This window comes from Anser anser (assembly GCF_964211835.1).
Source record: "Anser anser genome assembly, chromosome: 11".
NCBI classification, from domain to species: Eukaryota; Metazoa; Chordata; class Aves; order Anseriformes; family Anatidae; genus Anser; species Anser anser.
In genome coordinates this window covers 23,384,956-23,406,195 of record NC_139732.1, presented here as the reverse complement: position 1 = coordinate 23,406,195, position 21,240 = coordinate 23,384,956, and the positions used below count along the sequence as shown (strand labels likewise).

Here is a 21,240-nt window from a genome sequence, read left to right as displayed (position 1 = left end):
GAGAAAACGCCACAAAATCATTTCCTTTTACCCTCGGGTGAAGTTACAGCCGGGAGCAGCTGACGTGATGGGGAAGCTCTTGCAGTCGCTCCCCAGCCACGCGCGGTAACACCGGCGGAGCGCAGAGCTAGGGAGGAGGGCAAGGCTTCTGGAGGCACGCTGGAGGCTACGCGGGGCGGCCAGCACTAACCCCAGCCCCAAGCGTAAAATCCTCGCCGGCAGGACTCGGGGCAGAGCTGGTGATGGTAAACAGCAGCGAGGGCAGCACAGCCGTAAAGGCACCGGGCGGGCTGGGGCAGGGCCAGGGAGATGCAGTTTGAGGCAAGCAAAGCCAAGGAGCAGAGCTGTGCCTGCAGAACGAAACGCTGCCCTCAGCCCCAGGGCAAGGCCGGGGGGGCGCCGCAGGCACCAGGGCTGGGACAAGCCGCAGCTCGGGGCGGGCGGCACGGGCTGCAAGCGGCGGCTGAAACGTCACATTCCGCTCCAGCCCTCCACTCCTCCACCTCCCTCCCAAAATGGATTTTGGCAAAATTCAAATTACAGTGCTCCAGGTTTTTCCAATGAAGTGGAAAAAAAAAAAAATCCTCCTCCCGGGTTGAACAAAACATTTTCTCCTACCCGAAACAAAGCACGCTGCTTTTCCTTCCAGGTCTCTGACAAAAGCAAAAGAAAGGACAGTGCTGTTTGGAAAAAACAAAACCAAAATCACCGTGTAGGGGCGTAGGAAACGCCTGCGGTAGCAGTGTCGCTTTTGCTGCCCACCTCCAGCCCTACAGCACCGTGACTGCTGGGCTCGCCCAGGACGTGGGGCGCCCGGACCTCCTGCGAGCCCACCCCAAGCACGTGCCAGGACAGAGCCCCAGAGCTTCCCGGGGGGCTTCCCCCAGCTCCACCCAGCACTGCTCGACCAGCTCCGGCAGAGCCGGAGAAGAAAAGCTCATGAATTGCTCAGGGCTCATAGCCACACGCTCACCAGGCCCAGTCCCTGCTTCACGAGGTATTTACGGCTTTGTGGACAAGCCCAAGAAAAGACAAGAGAAACTTCCTGAAATACTCCCTGGCACCACCGAGCACACTTTTGGGAGGTGGGTTTCTGCTGCTTGGTAGACCACTGCTCTTCCCCACTTCATTGGGTAGAGTTCAAAATTATTTTCTCTGCAGGCTGATGGGCGAATTCAGCTGAAAGCTCACAACTCAGGGAAAGGTCCAGCCAGCTGTGGGGGCTGTTCTCACCGTGGCATTCGTGGCACAGCTCTTCCAGGACCCTTTAAAGCTGCTGAATGCGCTCGTTTTACATCAGGGAGACTCCAGAGCAGAGCCACAGGAATTATTCAAGGCAGAACAGGTCCCACCAGGGAGCTCGGTGGAGCTGCCCAGCTTACCAAAACGAAATCAAGAGCTCCTTTGCGGGGAGGAAGTTCCCGGGCGCTACAAGACCCTTTATTTCAGCAGAAACGCATTTTCTCCCGCTAACGCAGCCCCGAGCCCCGTGCACCCCACACCTGTAACCGCAGGGCCAGAGCAGGGCTCCCTGAGCCCACTCACCCGTGCCGTTGGCCGTGCCGTTCATCGTGCTCGCGGGCGCCTGGCTCTTGGCTGGCTGCCGGTGCCGGCTCCTGGCGCTGGGACTTTGCTCCCCACTCCCCGCGCCTTGCCGGGCTGCTGCAGCTGCGTGCCGGTGCGTCCTGCGGGGGAAAAAACAGGGCGGTGAGACACAGGCGGGCCTCCGAGGGAAAACCTGCTCCCGTCTTTCCGCCCCGACGCTGCGGTGCTCCTCTCCCAGCCCAGCTCGGGGAAGAGGGACAGAACCGCTGGGAAGCGGCCGCGCGTCCCTGCCTTGAGCCCCCAGCACCGCTCCCCCAGCCGCCTAAGCCTGCAGACAGCCCCTGCCGGCCCACCCAGCGGCGTCAGGGTCCCAAGGAGGAGAAGCCTTGGAGCAGCCCTTGCTGCTGTGCGCTGCTGCTCGCCGCAGGCGCCCCATGTGCTGAGGATGAGCCCCGGGCACTGCTGGCAGCCCCGTGCAGCCCCTGCAGGCCGCTCCTTCCACACCCGCGGTAGCGACCATACAGCAGCGCCTTCTGCAGCGGGCACCACGGCAGGCGCTCAGCGAAACCCCCTCGAGGGCAGCCGCGAGGCTCGCAGGTGGGGCAGAGCAACAGCTCGCTTCTGAGGATGCTGCCAGGACGGCCGCGGGCTCCGGGCAAGCAGGGAGCAAAGAGCTGAGACAGGCGGCAGGGGGAATCATCGCGGCAAGAGCCCGACCCCTCTCGCAGGGATGCTCAGCAAGGGGACGGGGAAAACCGACAGCAGGGCATCACGTTGGGCACAAACGTCAGGAAAGGGATGGTGCTGACTGCGGCAAAGCTCCAACGGGGGCTTCTCGGCACTTGCTCCCCAGTTAGGGTGGCAAAAGAGCGAGCTTCCTTCCCCCATGCCGAGGGCAGGGGGCAGAGCTGGGGCCACCCCTGCTCCACACAGCGCAGCAGCTGCGGCAAAGAGGGCGAGGACCACAGGGATCAGGACTCGCTTTGCTCCAGCCAACTTCTTGCCTTAAAAGGGCAAAACCTGCAAACTGTCCCCGTCCCAGGGCCGCGCGGAGCTGGGAGGGGATGGCAGCTTGGCAAGGGCAGGGCACAGCACCGCTCACGCCACCCGCGCCAGCTCCAGCGAGCCCTTGGTTCCTCCCAGCTGCTCCTTGGGGAGCGGCTCACAATGACACCGGGCAGAGGAAGGGCTGGGATCGGGAGGAGACATGGGAAAGCAGAAGACGACTGTTGAAAATAGATCAGATAAGGGCCAGGGACACAGCGGGCAGCCCAGCAGAGCAGCCCAGGAGCCAGGAGCTGCCGAGGCCACCCCGATCAGCCACCTCTCCCGGGTGGGCAGCTCCTCACGCGGCTCCCTCGACGCCTTCCTGCCCAGCTGGCAGGGCCGGGGCGCTGCTGGTGGGGTGCTCGCAGCCCTGGGTCAGCGATGGCACAGCACCCAGCCTGGGTTTTGGGACCCAGCTCCCCGCGGGGAGCGGTGCTGAGGCAGGGGATGGGTCCTATCCCTGCCCTTCTCGGTGCAGATGAGCTAAGAGCTGCCCAGAGAGTTTTTAGAAACCAAAACAGGATGTGTCCGTGCTGCCAGCCGGCCGCACAGGGTTACCGAGCCTGAATTAGCCCGCCTGCCGCCCAGCCCAGCCCTCCTACGAGCGCTCCCATCTGGGCATTGTCTTTTAATAGACGCGTGGAAACAAACCCAGCGGGGCCACGTGACAGCGGCCGGACTGGGAACACGCTCTTAAAATAGGAGCGGGGAAAAAACAAGGCAGAGCACGGATGGGAACAGGCTCTGGCAGCGGTGCCAATGGGGAGGAGACGGCGGGCAGGGGCAGCCCCCTCCCCGGTGGGGGGCACGAGCCCTGCCACCCCCTTCTGTCGGCCCCCCCGGCTGCTGCCCCACTGCCCCTGCTGGGCCACGGGCAGCAGTGTCGGCGGGGCGACAGCAGCCCCCCAGCTGCCCCTTTCTGCCAAGGCAGAGCCCCCTCTGCCTGGCTGGGCACATCGCCCACGCTCACCTCCGGCCCCGGTGCGGAACCCAGGAGCCCAGCACGAGGCCCCAGGAGCCGCGGTGGTGCCGGTCCCGGTGTCACCCGGTGGGCGAGAAGGCAGCCGAAGGGGAGGGAGGCAGAGCCCGCCCTGACACCCGGCTCCGGCTGCAGGAGGCCGGGAGAGCCCCGGTGCCGCGAGGGCTCAGCTCCCACTGCCCCCGCTCCCCGCAAGCTGGGAAATCCCCCTGCCTCTGCCACAGGGCAGGAGGAGATGGCCGTGTCCCCGCACCCCGTATCCCCCCCGGCAATGCAGTGCCAGGACTGGGGACAGTGCACGTGTACCAGCACCTGGAGGCACACCCGTCACCCCAAACAGCCGCACAGCAGCACGGAGCTCGGCTCTGAAACCCTGAATCCGTGTGAGCAGTTTGTCCCCGTGACCCAACGCCCTGCTCAGTGCCCACAAGGGAAACGGGGCTGAGCGAGCCAGAGGTGCGCCTGCTGCCCACCCTCGGGGACGCTCGTGCCCGCCGCTAGCTGAGCTGGGGGTTTTGGACGTGACCGAGCAAAGGAGGCACACCGCACCACGGCGGTCAGCCATTGGGTTTGCACAGGCTGGTGACAAGCGACAGCGAAGTTTCTCAGGCCACGGCCGGATCGCAGCCCCCGACGTGGCTCAGCGGCCCGAGCCTCCCCGGAGCACACACCAGACCGCTTCGCGCCATAAAAGAGCCCCCTGCGGCCACCACAAAACAAACGGGGATTGTGGCGGCGAGCTGGGCACCCACGGCACCAGCGCTCAGCCAGGGACCTCGGGGCTGTGTTTTCTCTTTGCACAGAGGGCTGTGGAATTTCACACCCCGCCACCAAGATTAGCAGCAAATCCCAAGATGACATTTGTTCAGGAGAAGAAAGAGAAGCCCTGATCAAGCAGTTTCCCTCGAGGGGACAGCGTGGAAATAGCTGAGGAGCGAAGAATGACCCTTTTCTTTCCATCCTGCCTGCGAGCCAGTGTGCCAGCATCCATCACCAAGCCCATGAAAATAAACACTGCTCTGCATATAAACAGAGCAAACATCAAACAGCGCTCCCGTGCGCAAAGGACCTGCACGGCGCTCTGGAGAAGGCAGCTGCCTCCGCGGTGGGTACAAACAGCCACGCTTCGCCCCCAGTACCACAGCCAACTGGGGAGCTGTGTCCAGAACAGCCCGAACCTCAGGTGAGTCCAGGCCAAGCCAAAAACCAGCACGGACGCCTCCTGTACCGGAGCAGCCTCGGGACTTTTAATGGTTGTGAGCAACCAGAGCTGCAAGGCCTCAGAAGGCCAGACCAGTCCCCAGGCTGAGCAGCCCAAACTGGGGCTTTCTTTAGCGGTTTTCTACCCCCACGGAGAGCTGCGAAGTGGCTGCGAAGAGCAGCTCCTGGCAGGACACCGAGCACTGCCCCGCCTGTGGGAAGGGTTAGTGCCCAGACGGCAGGGATCAGAGGAGCAGCTAAAGGGCACAAGCTGCGTTCAGCAATCTGCCCCCAGTCTCCTGCCCCACTCGAACACACGGTACTGAAGGACCGGGTAACTTTTTAGAGCTAAAAACACTGCTCCTGCTCACTCCTCTCCTGTCCGTGCCCGGCAGACGCAGGAGGAGCAGGAGAGCTCAAAGCGTGGGGCGTGCAGCTGAGGCTGCTCCTGCACCTGGCGCCCGCAGGGCACGCACAGCCTCCGATCGGGCAGGCTGCAGGCACACTTCTAACAGAACATCTGTAGGGGCTGCTGGGCCACTGCCACGCTCTGGAAATATAAATAGGTGTTAAATTCAACTCCATGTTGACAACGTGACACGTCTCTCAATAACCACAGCTCCAAAAGGAGCAGCTCTGAGCCGCTCCAGCCCAGCGAGGAGGCAGCGAAGGGCTCTGCGCCAGGCGCAGGATGGCCTGCTGCCCGAGCGTCTCATTTCCTTTGGAAGTAGCTGCTATTTCCCTGCAGCTCTGCTCGCTTTGCTTCTCCTGCTCTCCCTGGACCTTCCGAAGCATCCCCTGCGACCACCACCACGGGCATCGTGCTCCCCAGCCTGGCCCCGCGCCGTGCTCCAGGCAGAGGCGTGCTCCCCGCCACCCCCAGCAGCCGTCCGGGGGTGCACAGCAGGCCGGGCCCCCCCAGTCCACCCAGCTGCCCACAGCCCTGCCCGCGCAGCCCCGCTGTGCCATTCCCTGCTGGCAGCGAAGGGCCCTTACCTCGATCTGCTTCCAAAGCAGTTTGTAGCGGGAGGCTGCTGCCTGCTCTCCGTGGCCGCAGCCATGCTGCCGGGGTCCCGTCCGGGCACCTGGGACCCTGAGTGGTTGAAGGAGAAGCGGGTGAAGGAAACGACCGCAGCACCTCCTAGCTCTACCCTCCTCCCTCCCTCCCTTCCCACCTGAACGGAGACCCAAAAGCACAGCAATTTGCTACAGGACAGAGCGGCCAGCATGCTACGCCGCAGGACGCCGGCCAGCTCCGCCATGGGGACTCCGCAGCCCTAGAGACCCCTGCCCAGGGCAGCAGCCCACCACAGGTGCCCGCACAGCACCTCTGTGCCTCTCAGCACCCCATTTTCCAAAGTGGCGAGCGAGCAGCTGGGAGCAGCACCTCTGGGGGCTGGCTGCTCCCCCACAGCTCTCTCCACAAGCGCTCTCCTCTGCCACCACCGCGCAGGGGCACTGGGGGAGCGCTCCCGGCCCCGAGCATGGCACCGGGGGAGGTCAGCACAGGGCCCCGCTGAGCTGCCAGCACCACAGGAGCCTCGTCCACAGCTCCCACGTTTCATGGCCTGGTCTCCCACCAAGGAAGGGAAGGAGCAGAGGGAGTGCAATGCAACAAACGCTGCCCAGCGCGGGCCGAACGCTTCCCTGCTCGCTCCCTGGGAAGCCTCAAGCAGACAGACGTCTGTCCGTGCCGCTGGGCACGCTCCTTCCATGGGAGCCCTTTTCCTGAGCAGTTTCTCAGATAAAGCAGCTGTTTGCCCAGCCCAGCACAGGGCAAGCTCGGGAAGGGGCTGAGCCACTCAGGCGCTTGGCAGAGGGCCCCCCCTCACGCCGAGGGATGCAGGCGTGATGCCATCGAGGCTCCCGCTCCTGTCCCGCCACACGTCCGCTCCCACAGGAGCACGGCTGGGCGGCACCGGGGCCTTACCTGGGGGAGGAGGCGGCTGCCGGCACTCGGACGTTCGCTCGGCGGTGCTGGGGGCCGCGCTCTCAGCCCCACTCCTCTCCCCACCGGCGCTCACCGCCTCGTGCGCGGAGCCGCCGCGTGCACGCGGAGCCGGGCGGCACTCACCCTCTGTCACGGCGCTGCCATTAGGCAGGCTTCCCAGATCAACAGCAGGCCCGTCCAGGAAAATCGTCAGCTCTCCGCCGGAGACAACGCTGCCTTTGTTCTCCGTCTGCAGGTTCAGGGTCAGCTGCCTGTTCTCCACTGTGGGAGACGAGGGGACACGGAGAAGAGACCCAGCAGTCACCGCCCGGGACAAGGATAGCTCCACCGCCCGGCTGCCCCCTGGGACATCACCTCCTGGTCCCCCAGCGGGGCCAGGCCCTCCCCACACCCCCGCAGGACAGCGTGCCCGCTCCCCCCGGGGCCAGTCATCCCCGCGAGCACTGCAGCAGTGGCCCCACACCTACCCGCAGCCCGCAGGGCCATCAGGGGACAGCCACACAGCGCCACTGCCCGCTCTGAGGCCGCTGGCGGCAGGGCCGGGCCCCCAGCCCCTTACGAGGGGCTGCAGCCTCCCTGGGGCCCTGCCTGGGGCACAGCCCAGGCCACAACCGCTCACACCTCCAGGGCCGGGGCCGCAGGGGAGGCAAGCCGAGGATCTGACTGGCTTGACACAACGCATCAGGCGGGAAGGGTCCTGCACGGGTAGCACCGGTGGGTACCCGGGGCACAAAGCAAGCTGGCAGCTACGTGCCGAGGCGCCCAAAACCCTGGCCCAGGCCAGAATTAGGTTCCTCTTCTTCCTACCTGGAAAACCCAGCTAAGCAGCAGAAGAAAACCCCGGGCACATCCCTGTCCACATCCCCACGCATCGCCGAACACACCTGGCACAGGGGGGCTGCCCCAAAGCGCCCAGAAACCTGGCCACAGCGGGGTCTGGAGCGGGCAGCGTGGGGCTGCGGGGGCTGCTCGCGCTCCTCCCACAGCCCCCGACTGCAGAGCCGCTCCGGGAACAGGGCCACATCCCCAGGGGCAGCGGGAGAACAACGGGACCCTCAGTGCCACGGACAGGCAGGGCTCCTGCACAAGCGCGGCCATGCCCCGCAGGAGCCAGCGGGACCGAAACACCCAGCTCCGCCGCACGGGGCCAGAAAAATTTGGCTGCCCCAAGCCGGGACAGCAGCCCAGACGCTTCCTGACTCATTTGCTCAAATAATATTTTTATTATACACGGATTGCTCACGACACAACGGCACCATTTTTTAGCAACCTGCTTTGCCCCAGCCCGCCGCGGGGACGGGGTGCGGTGCCTGCCCACGGGAGCAGGGGGGGGGAGGCTCCCCACGGACCCCCCGGCCCGGCCTCAGCTCGGGACGGGGCGCGCTGGGGCTCCTGCCATCCCTCCCTGCCCGCAGCTGCTCCTCCCCGCAGGGCTCCTGCTGGCTGCGCACAGCTGGGAAGGGACATAAAGGGGACAGGGAAGGGGTCCTGGGACCCGCTGGGTGGCATCACCAGCCGTGCAGCCCCAGCCCTCCCGGCACCAAACTGCCGTGCCTCCTGGGGGACTCGGGGGTCCCCAGCGAAGCCGAGGGCTGCCTCTGAGCGCGCGTTGGCGCGAACCGGCTGCAAAGGGCTGACCGCAGGCACGAGGACAGCTCCAGGCGGCTTCCAGCCCCGAGCCAGCAGAGCCACCGAGAGCCGTGCGCAGGCTGCGGCTGGCAGCTGCCACCTGGAAGTCGCCGTTTCGCCCAGCCGGCCGCTGCCACGCTCTCTCCGCCACCTCTCCCGGCTCACCGCTGCCCCGGGGGGTCCCAGCCAGGGGGCAGGCAGTCCCACGCACCGCAAGCCACCACCCTCTCTCCTCCGAGAGGTCCCTGCCACGCCGGGCATTCGACAGCCCCCCCAAAACCAGCACCTGGGGGTTGTGGTGGAGACAGGGACGAAGGGCAGATGGTGCTCACGGGCCTCCTGCAAGCACCTTGGGCGTCCTCTCCCCGGGAGGGAGGTGCCCGCCGTGCCCAGGGCCCTCTCCCGCAGGCAGGACGGGCTCAGCACGGAGGCCGGAGCCCGACGCTGCCGCTCGTTACCCCCCCGCTCTCAATCAGGGGGTTCCCTGACGAAGGCTGCTCTCTCCCGCCTGCACAAAGGTGTTATTCTCGGCGCCCCTGAGGGGACCCGATCCCACAGACTGTTTTAAGAGCCCAACACGGGAGATGCTACTGAGCGCAGCCAAAAGCCAGAACAAACCCAGACCCTGTTCCTCCCGGCTGCTCCGAGCCGGAGGAATTTGCCTGCTCTCAGGGCCGCGCGGAAGTCGCGCCCGCACGCGCCGGGGGTCCCCCCCAGCCCCTCGCGAGCGCCCAGCCGCCGCGCTCCCCGCCGGAGCCGCACAAGCCCTCATTGTGCGGGCTCCCAGCCGGGGGGGACGGCAGCGCGGGAGCGAAGACGAGGTGGCTCCGAGCGGAGGCTGTGAACGCGAGCCTCCCAGCCGGCTTCCTTCTCCCCCTCTCCACCCCCTTCGGCTTTTTTTAAAGAAAATAAACACGGGCAGAGCCTTCCATTCACCGTCCCCGTCCAGCGCGCGGGACGCACAAAGGGACATTGCTGCTGCACCAACAGAGGGTCCCCTGACCGGCCGAGCACAAAGGCTGCCTGTGTCCCGCAGGCAGCCAGCATGTCAGAGGGATTATTATTATTTTGGGAGGGGGCCGGGGGCGATGTGGTCCTGAATAAGGTCTCAGTTCGGCTACTCGCAGCGCCCCGCGCGCAGCCTCAGAGCTCCCATTCAGCGGCGGCGTGCTGGAATTCCCACCCGGAGGATTTACGGCCCCGCACGGCTCCGGCAGTGAGCCCCAAGCGGCTCCGCACTGCGCCCGAGCCCCCCCGGGAGCTGCACCCGCCCGCTGCGGGCCCTGGCATGAGCGTCGCGATGCCACGGGGAGGAGGGGACAGCCCCTCTGCTGCTTCCCTGGCCGGGCTGGCTCCCTCTCCTTGCAGGCAGACGGAAAGACTGCCAGCCAGCCAGCCAGCCAGCCAGACGGACGGACAGACAGACAGACGGGCAGCCCACGCTCCCCACCCCCCCGGCTCCTAACCCCCCTGCGCAGTCCCTCTGGGTGCCCCAACCACTCACTGCTCACCCAGCGGGTAACCGATCCTCCGGGCTGCCCAGCAGCTACGTGCCCCCAGGTAATCAGCAGACATCAGCCCCGGGGCACCCCCAAAAGCCCCATGGGCACCCCCAAAAGCCCTGAGGGCACACCACAGAGGGGCTGCTCCCAGCCCCCCAGCACCCAGGGCACAGCAGCGGGGGCTCACAAAGGTTTGTGCGAGCCTGCAGCCAAAGCAGGGACCCCAGGCTGCGGCCACAGTCCCTCCGGGAAGCAGCCCGGGGCAGCGAGACCTCCCACAGCTGTCCTCAGAGCGAGGAGGGCGCAGAGGTTCGGGGCAGGGATAGCCTTTGCTCTCCCAGGAAAAAGAAAAAAATCCTCCCCGGCGTCGGGACGATTTGTGCCTGCTCCTGACCCGGTCCCAGATGCCGGAGGCCTGGAGGCAGCCGGGCCCCGCTCCTCCCAACTGCCGGGCGGCACAACCCCAACCTCCGACCTCTGCCTCCTCCCCCCGAGCCATCGCAGGCTGAGGCAAAGGCGAGGTGAGGAGCAGGAGCGCCGCGAGGCACCGCAGGGCCGCGTGCCGCACGCCCGTGTCAGCCCCTGCCTGCCTTCGGGGCTCCTCGGTGAAGGAGCCTCCGCTTCCAGGCCCCGCACAACTTCTCTGCCCGCACACTGATGCGGTGGGGCCAGCTGCAGCCTCCCGGGGCCTTGGTCCTGGCTCCCTGAGAGGATTCCTCAAGGCCACGGCTCCGGCAGCTCTGCCAGAGGCGCAGGGGCATGGAACGAGAGGGCTGTCAGAGCCCCTAGAGCCCCGGCACGCGGCGCCCCCCGAGGAACAGGAGCTCCCCTGGGCTCTCCCCGCTGCCGAGCTCCTTTGCCAGGCGCCAGGCCCCGAGCTGAGGCTCTGCCACCTGACGTGATGCCCGCTTGGCAGCGGGACCGGCAGCGAGAGCGGAGGGAGCCACGGCTCCTCCCGGCAGGCAGGAGCCCTGCAGACACCGCCACGGCCGTCGGCGCAGACGAGAACGCCCCTGCTGGAGGACACCCCGCTGCCCGAAAGCGGAGCCGCAACAATTCCTCCGCACCCAGCAAAGCCACGGGGACAAACAGCGGGCCGCCGTCACGCTCGCGTACCAGTAGCTCACAGAACACCTGACTGAAACCCCAGCCAGGTTAGAAACCAGGCCTGCTGCCAGCGCAGAGCCCCTGCGGGAGCCGTGCCCCTGCTCAGCACTGCCCAGGGGAGGGGAATGAGCGCGGGGGTCTCCCGAGGGGCAGGGGGCACACGGAGGGACCTGGCCTGCATCAGGGCGTCCCTTGTCCAGCCCCGGACGGCGTTTAGTCCCCGCTCCCTCGTGAGACCCCGCTGGCTCCCCAGGGCCCCAGGCGCTGGGAACGGCCTCTCCCTGCCTCAGCAGCAGCCGGCGGCAGAGCAGGACGCACGCGGATGAGACCCCCTCTGAGAAGGGTCCCCAGGCCACCCCGGGATGCAACCTCCTGGCTGGAGGAGCAGCAGCAGAGCTGGAGCAAAGCCACGCGGGCTGAGCAGAGGAGGATGAGGAGGAGGAGGAGGAGGAGATGCTGGGCGGCATGCCGGGGCGCCCACCCCGTGCAGCGCCTCCCCGGCAGAGCAGCGCTGCAGCTTTAAGAGTCCTCCCTCCCGACCCGCGGCGTCGGGGAAAAATGTGACACGTTTTTTCTGGTGCCCGTTACCGGAGGAGCCAGAACAGGCAGTTGCCTTTTCCATTCATTTTCCACGCGGCCCCCTGGGACGCCCGCTAATGAAAGAGCCGATTGTGCCCAGCCGCGGGCAGGTAGGGCGGGGGCAGCTCCGCGCGGCTCGGGGGGGAAAAACCGGCCGGGAGCGTCCCCGGGGCTGGGCCCCACCGCGGGCAGCCTGGGGGCAGCACCCCACGCAGGACGAGCCCCCATCCAGGGAGGGGTCCCCCAGCTCTGCCACCCGCAGGGCAGCACGGGGCCGGGACCCCTCCGGGCCTGGTGGGGCAGGGCCCGAGCCGGCCCCCCTCAGCACCACGTCCGTGTTTTGGGAGCAGGGAACTTGGCTCGGAAGGGGCAGAGCCAGCCTCTTCCAGCCCCACGTGGCCGCTTCCAGGGCCCGGCCCTGAACGGCCGCCTTTATGTGGGGGCTGCCGCCACGGCCACCCCCCGGTGTCTGCGCACGGCAGCGGGGAGCGGAGGGATCGGCGTTCCCCCGAAGGCTGCGGGGCTCTGGCTAACGGGGTCTGGCTACCGGCACACCCAGCCCCACACCCAGCGCACAACGGCGCCTTGTTCCCTCGTGGGACCAAGCCCCTCGGGGTAGGGGAGCTGCAGGAGCCGTGCAGAGCACGGGGGGACCCCGCAGGGGGACGGACAGGACACGGCCCGGAGGCCGTGGCGGCCCCGGGCTGGACGTACGTTTCCCACCGCTCTTGAGCAGGTTCCAGAGGCTGACGGAGGCGGTGCCCAGCAGCTCGTTCCTCAGCGTGTGGCAGCTCCACACCTTCAGGTCCAGGTGGCTCTGCGCCGTGACGTTCCTGGGGGGACACCACAACCGGGGCCGTCATTGCGGCCTCGCCCCTGCTCAGCAACGGGCGGCGCCCGGCCCGAAAAGCCAGGCAGCAGGAGGCTGCGGGGCAGTGGCAATTCCCCCACCCCAAGGGCTGACCCTCGCGTGGCAGCCAAGCCCTCGGACACCCAAGCAGCCAGGAGCTGTGCGGGTCCCCCCCCCTAGGCTGTGCCAGGGAGCGGGAGGACCCCCGGCCCCGCAGCGAGGGCTAGCAGGGACTTACAGGACGAGGATCTCGTTCCACAGCAGCTCCGAGCTCCCCATCTGCTTCCCCGTCTTCTTGGTCTCGCTGGGCAGCCCGTCGCCCGCCACCTCCACGTAGCAGCTCAGCCGCGACTGCCGGCTCTGGGCCTTGGGCTTCACGGACACCACTGCGCAGGGACGGCACGGCTCATGCAGCCACCCCGACGGCCCCTGCCCCGCTCACGCTCCCCGTCCCCGCCGGCAGCAAGGTGCGGGGCCCGCTCCGGTCGCTGCCCTCCCCCAGCCCCACGCTTCACCCACTCCTCAGCCCCACGGCCACCGTCCCTGCCCAGCTGCTCCCAGCCCCAGGAGCTGGGTGGGAAAAGCCCCGGGATGAGAAAAGGCCCGGTTCTGCGGGCACACCACACCGAGGGGCTGCCCGGGGAAGAGGGGAGGGAGGCAGGCCCCCAGGGGCGGCCGTGCCCAGCTCCGAGGGGCCGCGGGCAGCGCGGGGACCCAGTTCCCGGCGTCTGGAGCCACCTCGCGGCCACGGGAGCACCGACAGGGCCCTGGCAGAGCCGCGGAGCCACGTCCCAGCGGGGAGCGGAGCCCCGGACAGGCCCCGGGAGCTCGGCGCTTCCCCACCAGGCTCACGCAGCCCCCCCCGGGGGTCTCCCGCCCGGATGAGCCCGGCCCCCCGGCGGGACCCACCTTTCACGGAGAGCTGGGACTTCTCGCAGGGCGGCCCTGCCCTGGCCCTGCTGGAGCTGGCAGAGGCCATGTCATCACCCCCGGGCTGGAAGCAGAGGGACACGGGGCCTCAGCGCCGCTCCCGCCACGTGGACGGGGCCGCGCCAGGGCCCAAACCTGCCCCGTGCCCCTGCCAGGGACCCTCACGGCGTGGGGCCAACACGCGGGCGTTCGCCTGGCCAACGTGGGGCCCCTCCTGCTCCTGCCTGGTTTCAACCACGCGCTGCGGGCGGCGGCGAGGCTCACTCTACGAGATAATCCCCATCCCTGGCCTAAAGGGCCGAGCAGCGCCCCGGGAGCAGCCTTCAGGCACCGCAGTCGGGCATCTCCGCCTCACCGCTCCCCAAGAAGTTGCCGCTGAGCACAGCCACGGGGATGGAGCGCTCGGAAGGCGCTGCCTCGCGCCCCGCCGCGTGTCGCTGAGCGGGGACACCCGCCTGGCGCAGCCCGCGTGGCCATGGCACCACGGGTCCCTCGGGAGGGACGCGGCAGCAGCGCTGCGAGCGAGGGCGGCTCATGGCACGGGGCAGCGGCATCTCCCTCGAGGACAGCCTGGGGCTGCGCCGGGCGGCCAAATCCCTCAGAAAAATCGGTGCTGTGCTCTCCAAAAACATCCCAGAGCCGCAGCTGAGCAGGGAGGGAACGGCAGCCTCCAGAAACGCAGGGCCGGACGGAGCCCAGGGCCCCGCTCACCACCTCCAAGCTCTCGGGCACCACGGCGCTGCCTCCGCGGCCAGGGAACTTCCCCGGCGCCCTCTGCCCAGCCTCGCTCCGCAGCCGCCCACGCCGGGGGTCGGAGGACGCGGGGCTGGGAGCAGCACGCGGGGCTGGGCGCCTCCGCCGAAGCGTGAAGGAGCGGCGCGAGGCCACGGGACGGGGCACGCAGCGGCATGAGGCGTCGGGCCTGGCCCCAGCACAGGCAGCCGGTGCCTCGCACCATCCCCGCGCTGCGGCTCGGGGCCGGCCCGGCTGCTCTTCGACCCGGCCCCCCCCGGTCCCCGTGACCCGGGGTCTCCGCAGCACCCGGACACAGCCGCACCAGCACTGCCAACCGCTGCAGCCCACAGCTCGCCCCTCGGGCCATCGGTTGTTGATTTCGCAGCTCCGCACCGCCGCTCCCTCCCTCAGTGCCGTTAACGAGGCCCCCGGGCAGCGGCCGGGCCACGCGCCCGTCCCAGCCACCCCCTCCCGCGGCCGCGCTGCGACCGAGCCCCGAGGTGGCGGCCGGGGAGCTTCGGGCTTCTCCCCGGGGCCCCGCGGCCGGGAAATTCCCTGCTGCGCCCCCGCAGCCCCGAGCACGGCTCCGACTCCCCGGGGCCCGTCCCGGGGCAGCCCCGGCCCGCCCGGGCCCTGCCGGAGGAGCCGCCCCGGGTTCAGCCCCGGCCGCCCCCGCCGCACGGGAACTTCCAAGCCCCGCAGCCCCGGGGCTGCCCCAGGACACGCAGCGGAGCCGCCCCCGCAGCGGGCCCGGCCGGGGGTCGGGCCGGGGGCACCGCACCGCGTGTTCGGCCCCGAGCCCATCCCCGCCCCCCGCTCCCGGCACCGCACCGGGGCTGGAAGCGGCCCAGCCCCCCCGGCCCCCCCACACCCACCGCGGCCGGGGCCAGCCCCGCGGCTCGGGGCCGCCCCGGGTTCACCGCCGGCACCTCCCCGAGGACCGCGGCACGGCCGGGAGGCGCCCCCCGGGCTGCAGCTGCGGCTCGGGCCCGGTGCCGCCGCCCTGCCCCGCTCAGGGCCCGGGACGCCCCCCGCCAGTAACGGGGCTCGGCGGGACCGGGCAGCCCCGGGCCGCCCCGCTGAGCCTCGCCGCTGCCGGAGCGGCGGAGCCCGGCCCGGCCCGGCCGTGCCCGTCCCGTCCCGTCCCGCTCCTGCCCCCCCCCCCGTTACCGGCCACCGCTGCGCTCCCGCTTCCGGCTCCAGCGCCCGCCGTCATGTGACCCTGCCCGTCACCTGACCGCGTCACGCTCCCGGCGTGCCCCGCGCGCGGGCGGGCGGTGCGGCGAGGGGGGACTACACCTCCCAGAGTGCTCCGCGGCAGGAAACTACAGCTCTCAGCGTGCCGCGGGAGGGGGGACTACATCTCCCAGCGTGCCGCGCGGCGGCCGCGCTACGGGTGGCGGCGAGGGCCATGGGGCGTGCGGAGATGGCGCGCGTGGCGCACGTCGTGGCCGACACCGGGGCCTTCGTGTGCGGGGCCGCGCTGCAGGTGGGGGCGGGGCGGGCACCGGGGGGGGACCGGGGGGGGGGACCGGGGCCCCGGGCCCCGCGTGACGCCGCCGCCCCGCAGGATGTGGCGCTGAGCGTGTACACCGTGCCCGAGGTGCTGGCCGAGATCCGCGACAGGCCGACCCGCCGCCGCCTGGCCGCGCTGCCCTACGAGCTCCGCCTGCGCCGCCCGCGGCCCGACTTCGTGCGGCTCGGTGAGAGCGGGGGGGAACGGGGGAGACCGGGGCCGGGCCGGGCCCTCCCGCGGCTGAGCCCCTCTCCCCCCCCCCCCCCCAGTGACCGACTTCGCCAAGCGCACCGGCGACTTCCCGAGCCTGTCGGCCGCCGACGTGCAGGTGCTGGCGCTCACCTGCCAGCTGCAGGCCGACACCCTCGGGCCCGGCTGCCTCCGCCTGCAGCCCCCGGACAAGGTAAGGCGCCGCCACCGGGACACGGGGGGTGCGGGGGGGGGGGGCTGGGTGCCCGCTGAGCCCGGGCGCTGCCCCCCCAGGTGCGGCTCAGCTCCAGCCCGCGGCACCCCGAGGCCCCCCTGCACCTCGCCGGCTTCCACCTGCCCAGCAAGGTAAGGCACAGGGACGGGGCGCGGGTGGGGACGGGGTTCGGATGGGGACGGGGCGCCCCCAGGGACGGGGATGCAGCCCCGCGGAGCCTGGGGCCGAGGCACCCCCGTGCCCTGCCCCACCGCAGCACAAGCGCCCGGGGAAAGGCCAGCGGCAGCCCAGCCCCGAGAGGAGCCAGGAGCCCCCCGAGAGCAACGAGTTCGGCTCCTTCCTCTACTGGAGGACGCCTCTGCCCAGCATTGAGGATGAGCTGCAGGAGCTGCTGGTGAGCTGCAGTGTCCCGCTCCTTGCCGCGCTTGCTGCCCTGGGTCCTGGCTGACTTGTCCCAGCTCCTCTGCGTGGGAGCGCTGTGCGTGCCGTGCCCGACTGTCCGTCTCCTCCCCAGGAAGCCCACGCCGTCTCCATTAGCCCAGAGACCACCGAGGAGCACCGGAGCCCAAAGGATGGGGACGGCGCCAAGGAACAGGAGGAGGAGGATGAGGAGGAGGATGAGGAGGAGAGCGACGACGAGGGTTGGATAACGCCCAGCAACCTCAAGCAGGTCCAGCAGGACCTGGGGCACTGCGACACTGCGCCCGCTGACATCCAGGTCGGCTGCGTCACCACCGACTTCGCCATGCAGGTGGGTGCTGCCGCACGTGGATCGGCTCCAGCCTCCAGCTCAGCCAGCCCCGTGTGGGTGCTGTACAAAGAGCGGCTCCGTGATGCCTCCTTTAACCTTAAAAGCCGTCAGTTTTCTCCACAGCGGCGGCCTTTGCAAAGCCCGTCGGGGTCGCTTCCTTCAGCCTTTCTGGCTGCCTGGGCAGGCAGGCGCAGGCTGGAGCTTCTGGGGCCCCCCCTGACGGCATCCCCCTCTCTCCTCCCTCGCTGCAGAACGTGCTGCTGCAGATGGGCCTCCACGTGCTGGCAGTGAACGGCATGCTGATCCGCCGGGCCAGGAGCCACATCTTGCGCTGCCACGGCTGCTTCAAGTGAGTGCTGCGCGTGTCGCGCTGCCAGGGCACGGGGTGTGCGGCGTTCCCTGGGTCTGGGCGACTGCTCCTCCTCCTGCTGAGCCCGGGTCCTGCAGCCCCGAGAAGCAGTAAATGCCCTCTGTCCCTTTGTCTCACAGGACAACCTCAGACATGACCAAGGTTTTCTGTCCCCACTGCGGTAACAAGACCCTGAAGAAGGTTGCGGTGAGCGTCAGCGATGATGGCAGCCTCCACATGCACTTCTCCCGCAACCCCAAAGTGCTGAACCCCCGGGGGCTCAGGGTGAGTACAGGCTGAGCTGGGCAGCCTGCGGCCGGTGGAATGGAGAGAACTTCTGACCCCAGAGAGGGTCGAAACGAAGCCGTGATCATCCTCCAGCTGTTCCACTTAACACAAGGGCTTTGGGGTTTCATTTGCTAAGCCCTTCTCCAGAAGGCAGCCGTCGTACCGAAGTCCCTCTGAGCCGGAGCTGCTCCTGAAGCGACTCTAACAGCCTCCCTTCTCTTGGCAGTACCCGCTGCCGGCGCCGCAAGGAGGGAAGCATGCGAACAACCCCCACCTGGTGGAAGACCAGCCCTTCCCGCAGCAGCGGCTGTCCCGCAAGGCCAGGCAGAAGACCGACGTCTTCAACCCCGACTACGTCGCGGGGGTCTCTCCCTTCGCAGAGAACGACATCTACAGCCGCGCCGCCAACCTGCACATCCGCGACGCGGCCCTGGGTGCGGGCAGGAGGCGCCTGAATCCCAACGCCGTGACAAAGAAGTTTGTGAAGAGGAGGTAAAGGGCAGGACAGGGCCCTCCGCAGGGCGCTGTGAGGGAAGGGCCGTCCGCCAGGGCACTGCGCGTTGCCTGGTGGCACCGGGAGGGCGACCCGCCTGCAGCACCGGTGCCCGGCCTTTCCTTCTGAGCTTCTCTGCGTGCCTGAGGGGCAGAGCGACGGGTGACAAGTCTCTGCTTTGGGGAGGTTTTGACCCGGAGTGCCTGCAGCCACGGCGCTCGTGGAGGGCGTGGGTTGTGCGGAGGTTTTTGCTCTCCCTGGACTCCGCGGTAACCTGCAGGGCTGAGAATAAACACACAAAGCTGCAGCGTCGTGGCTCAGTCTTGTTTCCAGCGGAAGGGGGGCAGGGTTGTTGGGGCAGGAGGCACTGGCAGTGCCCAGGGGTTGTTTGTGCTCAGGGCACTCCCTGAAAACAAGGTTTTATATGCAAACAACACGCCCAGCCCAGCCTTTGCAGGGGCTGAGCACCCCTCTGCACGCATGCTGCAGCCTTGTCTGCCCCGTGTGCCCCCCACGCCTGCTCCCACGGCCACCAGGACGTGGCCACACGTGTCCAGGGGTCTCTGCACACACGGCCGTGGTGGCCCCGTGTGCCACGGGCGGGTCTTGGGCTTCAGCAGGAGACGCTGCGGCCACGGGCAGGGTCCCTCCCGCTCCAGGACAAGGGGCAGGGCCCTGGGGCATCCCCAGGCTGCTGGCAGCGTTGTTTAACCCATCGGCAGCTCAGCACCACGCAGCTGTTCTCCTGCCAGTGGGATGGGGGAGAGAAGCGGGGGGGGGGGGGGGTTAAAATCATGGGTTGACATAAGGACAGCTTAATAGGACAAACGAAGGGAAATAATAAGGCCACAGGCTGGGGTGTCCTTCCAGCAGCTGGGGTCACCGGTCCTGGCTGTCCCCTCCCAGCTCCTTGTGCACTCCTGGCTGGCAGGGCAGCGTGAGAAGCTGAAAAGTCCTCGCTGGGTTATGTAATCAGCATTGTTTTTTCCCAAATCCAAAGCATGGCACCGTACCAGCCGCTGTGAAGAAAATTAACCCTATTAACCCCAAAACCAGGAGACTGGCCCTGGCCCCCAGCACTGGGACACCAAACAAGGGGCAGTAACGAGGGGGCTGGCAGCTTGGTGGGAGTGAAAGCGGCACTGAGGGGGAGGCGTGGCTGCTCCAGACGGAGCACAATGCCCCCGGGCGCTGGGCACAGCAGGAACACGAGGCTGTACTCACCCCTTGGGCAGTGGTGCGGCTGAGTCACGGCACTGCACGCGCTGGCTGCACACCCAGCCTCCCGGGGACTCGTCCAGCCCTGCCCCGAGCGAAGTCCAGTAGCGAAGCATCCAGCAGCGGCAAGCAGTGCTCCAGCCCCGCTCCCGGCAGCTGAGCAGCCCTGGCCATGGCAGGTAGGTCAGCACCAGCACCGGCACGGCCAGATCCTGCCCAGGGCCCCAGGACACGGCTCAGCCTCACCCACAGCTGACGAGCGGCACCGGGGCTGTGGTGCTCCCAGCCCCGGGCGTTTTCCCTTCCCTGCAGCCTGGCTGGCGGCGTTAATTGGGAGCAAGGATTAATTAACTGTGCTACCGGCTGCTGCCCTCATGGCCTTGGAGCTGCAACCTCTGTCATGGCACGGCATGGCACGGCCTGCTTGCTGTGCCCTACCACTGCAAAGTGCCTGGGGGCAGCTGTGGGGCTGGTGGGGGCCAGTGGGGCAGCCACAGGCCTCTGGGGGCCGGGGCCATCCGTGTGGGGGCTCCTTGCAGTGTCCATGGGGCACCCGCGGGTGCCTGCAGGACATCGTGGGTGCCCCCGGGTATATCCCTGGGGGTCTGTGGGCCCTGCTGCGCGGGGTGCTGAGCTGCCCCTCCCCGCAGGACGCAGGGCACTGATCGTGCTGGCGCACCTGGAGAAGACGTCTTTCAACCACGCCATGGCGGAGGCGGCTGCCAGCACGCTGCGGGACAAGGGCTGGGACGTCACCATCTCCGACCTCTACGCCATGGGGTTCAACCCTGTGCTCTCGCGTCACGACATCACCGGTATGACCGCAGCCATCGCCCCTGCCAGCCCCGTGCCCCCAGCGGCTCCCCCCAACCCCCCGGCTCCCCACAGGGCCGCCCAAGGACCCCGAGCACTTCGTCTACGAGACGGAGATGGGACTGGCGTGGAAGGAGGGACGCCTCAGCAGCGACATCGTCGCCGAGCAGAAGAAGATCGAGGCAGCTGATCTGATCATCTTCCAGGCACGAGAGCAGGGAGAAATTCTCTCTTCGTTGGATGGGCTCTGGGCTGGTTTGGGGAGGTGGATCTTTGGGGGGGTCTCTCTTGGGGGCTGGGGGAGGCGGCAGTGCTCGCTGCCAGCCTCAGCGCCGCGTGCTCTCCCAGTTCCCATTGCAGTGGTTAGGGATGCCGGCCATCCTGAAGGGCTGGTTCGACCGCGTCATCATCCAAGGCTTCGCCTACTCCATGTCCACCCTCTACGAGCACGGGTGCTTCCAGGTAGGTGGCCGGGCTGGGGGCCGGGGGGGGACACCAGATGCTGGCCTTGCCCCCTGCAGTGGGGTCCTGCACCCCCTGCCTTCCTGCCTGCCATTTCCAGAAGAAGAAGGCCATGCTGTCGTTCACCACCAGCGGGTTGGAGACCATGTACTCCCCCAGGGGCATCAACGGCGACATGAACGTATTCCTCTGGCCCATGCAGGTGGGGCTGGGGCTGGGGCTGGGGATGGAGTGGAGCCACGGGGGCCGCACTGACATCTCCCCCTTCCCGGCGGCAGCGGGGCATGCTGCAGTTCTGCGGCTTCCAGGTGCTGGCACCTCAGATCTGCTACAGCGTGCGGTACGTGACCCCCGAGGCACGGGCGCAGATGCTGAGCGCCTGGCGGAGGCGCCTGGCTTCCATCTGGGAGGAGAAGCCCCTCGGCTTCATCCCCAACAGCTGCTTCGAGCTGAGCATGGCGGCCGGCTTCGTGCTGAAGCAGGAGGTGCTGGCGCAGCAGGAGGGGCAGCCGCAGGGGCTGACGGTGGGGCAGCACCTGGGCAAGGCCTTTCCCCCCAACGAGCAGCTCAAGGCCCCAGAGTAGGCGCCAGAGGCCTCGGGGTACAGCTGGGCCCATCGCTGCCGTGCGCCCAGCCCCGCGTGGCGAGGACGAGGCCTGGCCCCACATCCACTGCACTGCCAGGGCCAGGGGGGCACGAAGATGGTGCCCCAGCCCTTCATCCTTCTCTCTCTTTTTCTACTGTCTCTTTCCTGTCATTTTCCTGCATGAGTTTACTCAAAAGCGAGGTCTCGGGGAGCCGGGGGCTGCGGCATGGCCCTTGGTCGACACCGTCCGTGTGAACACAACCAATAAACTGCAGTCGGGAAATCA

At 68.3% G+C, this 21,240-nt stretch overlaps 3 protein-coding genes across 3 annotated transcripts in view; 2 read left to right on the top strand and 1 right to left on the bottom strand.

The window, feature by feature from the left end:
- The window catches only part of WWP2 (WW domain containing E3 ubiquitin protein ligase 2), a 36,022-nt gene extending 20,657 nt beyond the window's left edge, over nucleotides 1-15,365 (bottom strand). Inside the window, exons 1-7 of the mRNA XM_083851830.1 lie at nucleotides 15,225-15,365; nucleotides 13,299-13,383; nucleotides 12,628-12,775; nucleotides 12,254-12,372; nucleotides 6,846-6,983; nucleotides 5,768-5,864; nucleotides 1,546-1,685 (exon numbers count right to left, since the gene is read on the bottom strand). Of these exons, the coding sequence (XP_083707956.1) occupies nucleotides 1,546-1,685; nucleotides 5,768-5,864; nucleotides 6,846-6,983; nucleotides 12,254-12,372; nucleotides 12,628-12,775; nucleotides 13,299-13,368 (712 nt within the window). The 5' untranslated portion in view covers nucleotides 13,369-13,383; nucleotides 15,225-15,365. The remainder of the gene's footprint in view (nucleotides 1-1,545; nucleotides 1,686-5,767; nucleotides 5,865-6,845; nucleotides 6,984-12,253; nucleotides 12,373-12,627; nucleotides 12,776-13,298; nucleotides 13,384-15,224) is intronic.
- A 20-nt stretch (nucleotides 15,366-15,385) lies between these two features.
- On the top strand, nucleotides 15,386-18,182 carry NOB1 (NIN1 (RPN12) binding protein 1 homolog). The gene is made up of 9 exons (XM_083851832.1): nucleotides 15,386-15,543; nucleotides 15,625-15,757; nucleotides 15,840-15,973; nucleotides 16,054-16,125; nucleotides 16,251-16,388; nucleotides 16,509-16,745; nucleotides 16,997-17,094; nucleotides 17,235-17,379; nucleotides 17,609-18,182. Exons 1-9 carry the CDS (start codon nucleotides 15,466-15,468, stop codon nucleotides 17,876-17,878), a joined length of 1,305 nt encoding a protein of 434 aa, XP_083707958.1. The 5' UTR covers nucleotides 15,386-15,465; the 3' UTR covers nucleotides 17,879-18,182.
- Nucleotides 18,183-18,730: 548 nt separating this feature from the next.
- Nucleotides 18,731-21,240, top strand: NQO1 (NAD(P)H quinone dehydrogenase 1). Its single transcript, XM_083851834.1, has 6 exons — nucleotides 18,731-19,272; nucleotides 19,744-19,908; nucleotides 19,982-20,112; nucleotides 20,255-20,368; nucleotides 20,469-20,570; nucleotides 20,647-21,240. Exons 1-6 carry the CDS (start codon nucleotides 19,266-19,268, stop codon nucleotides 20,950-20,952), a joined length of 825 nt encoding a protein of 274 aa, XP_083707960.1. The 5' UTR covers nucleotides 18,731-19,265; the 3' UTR covers nucleotides 20,953-21,240.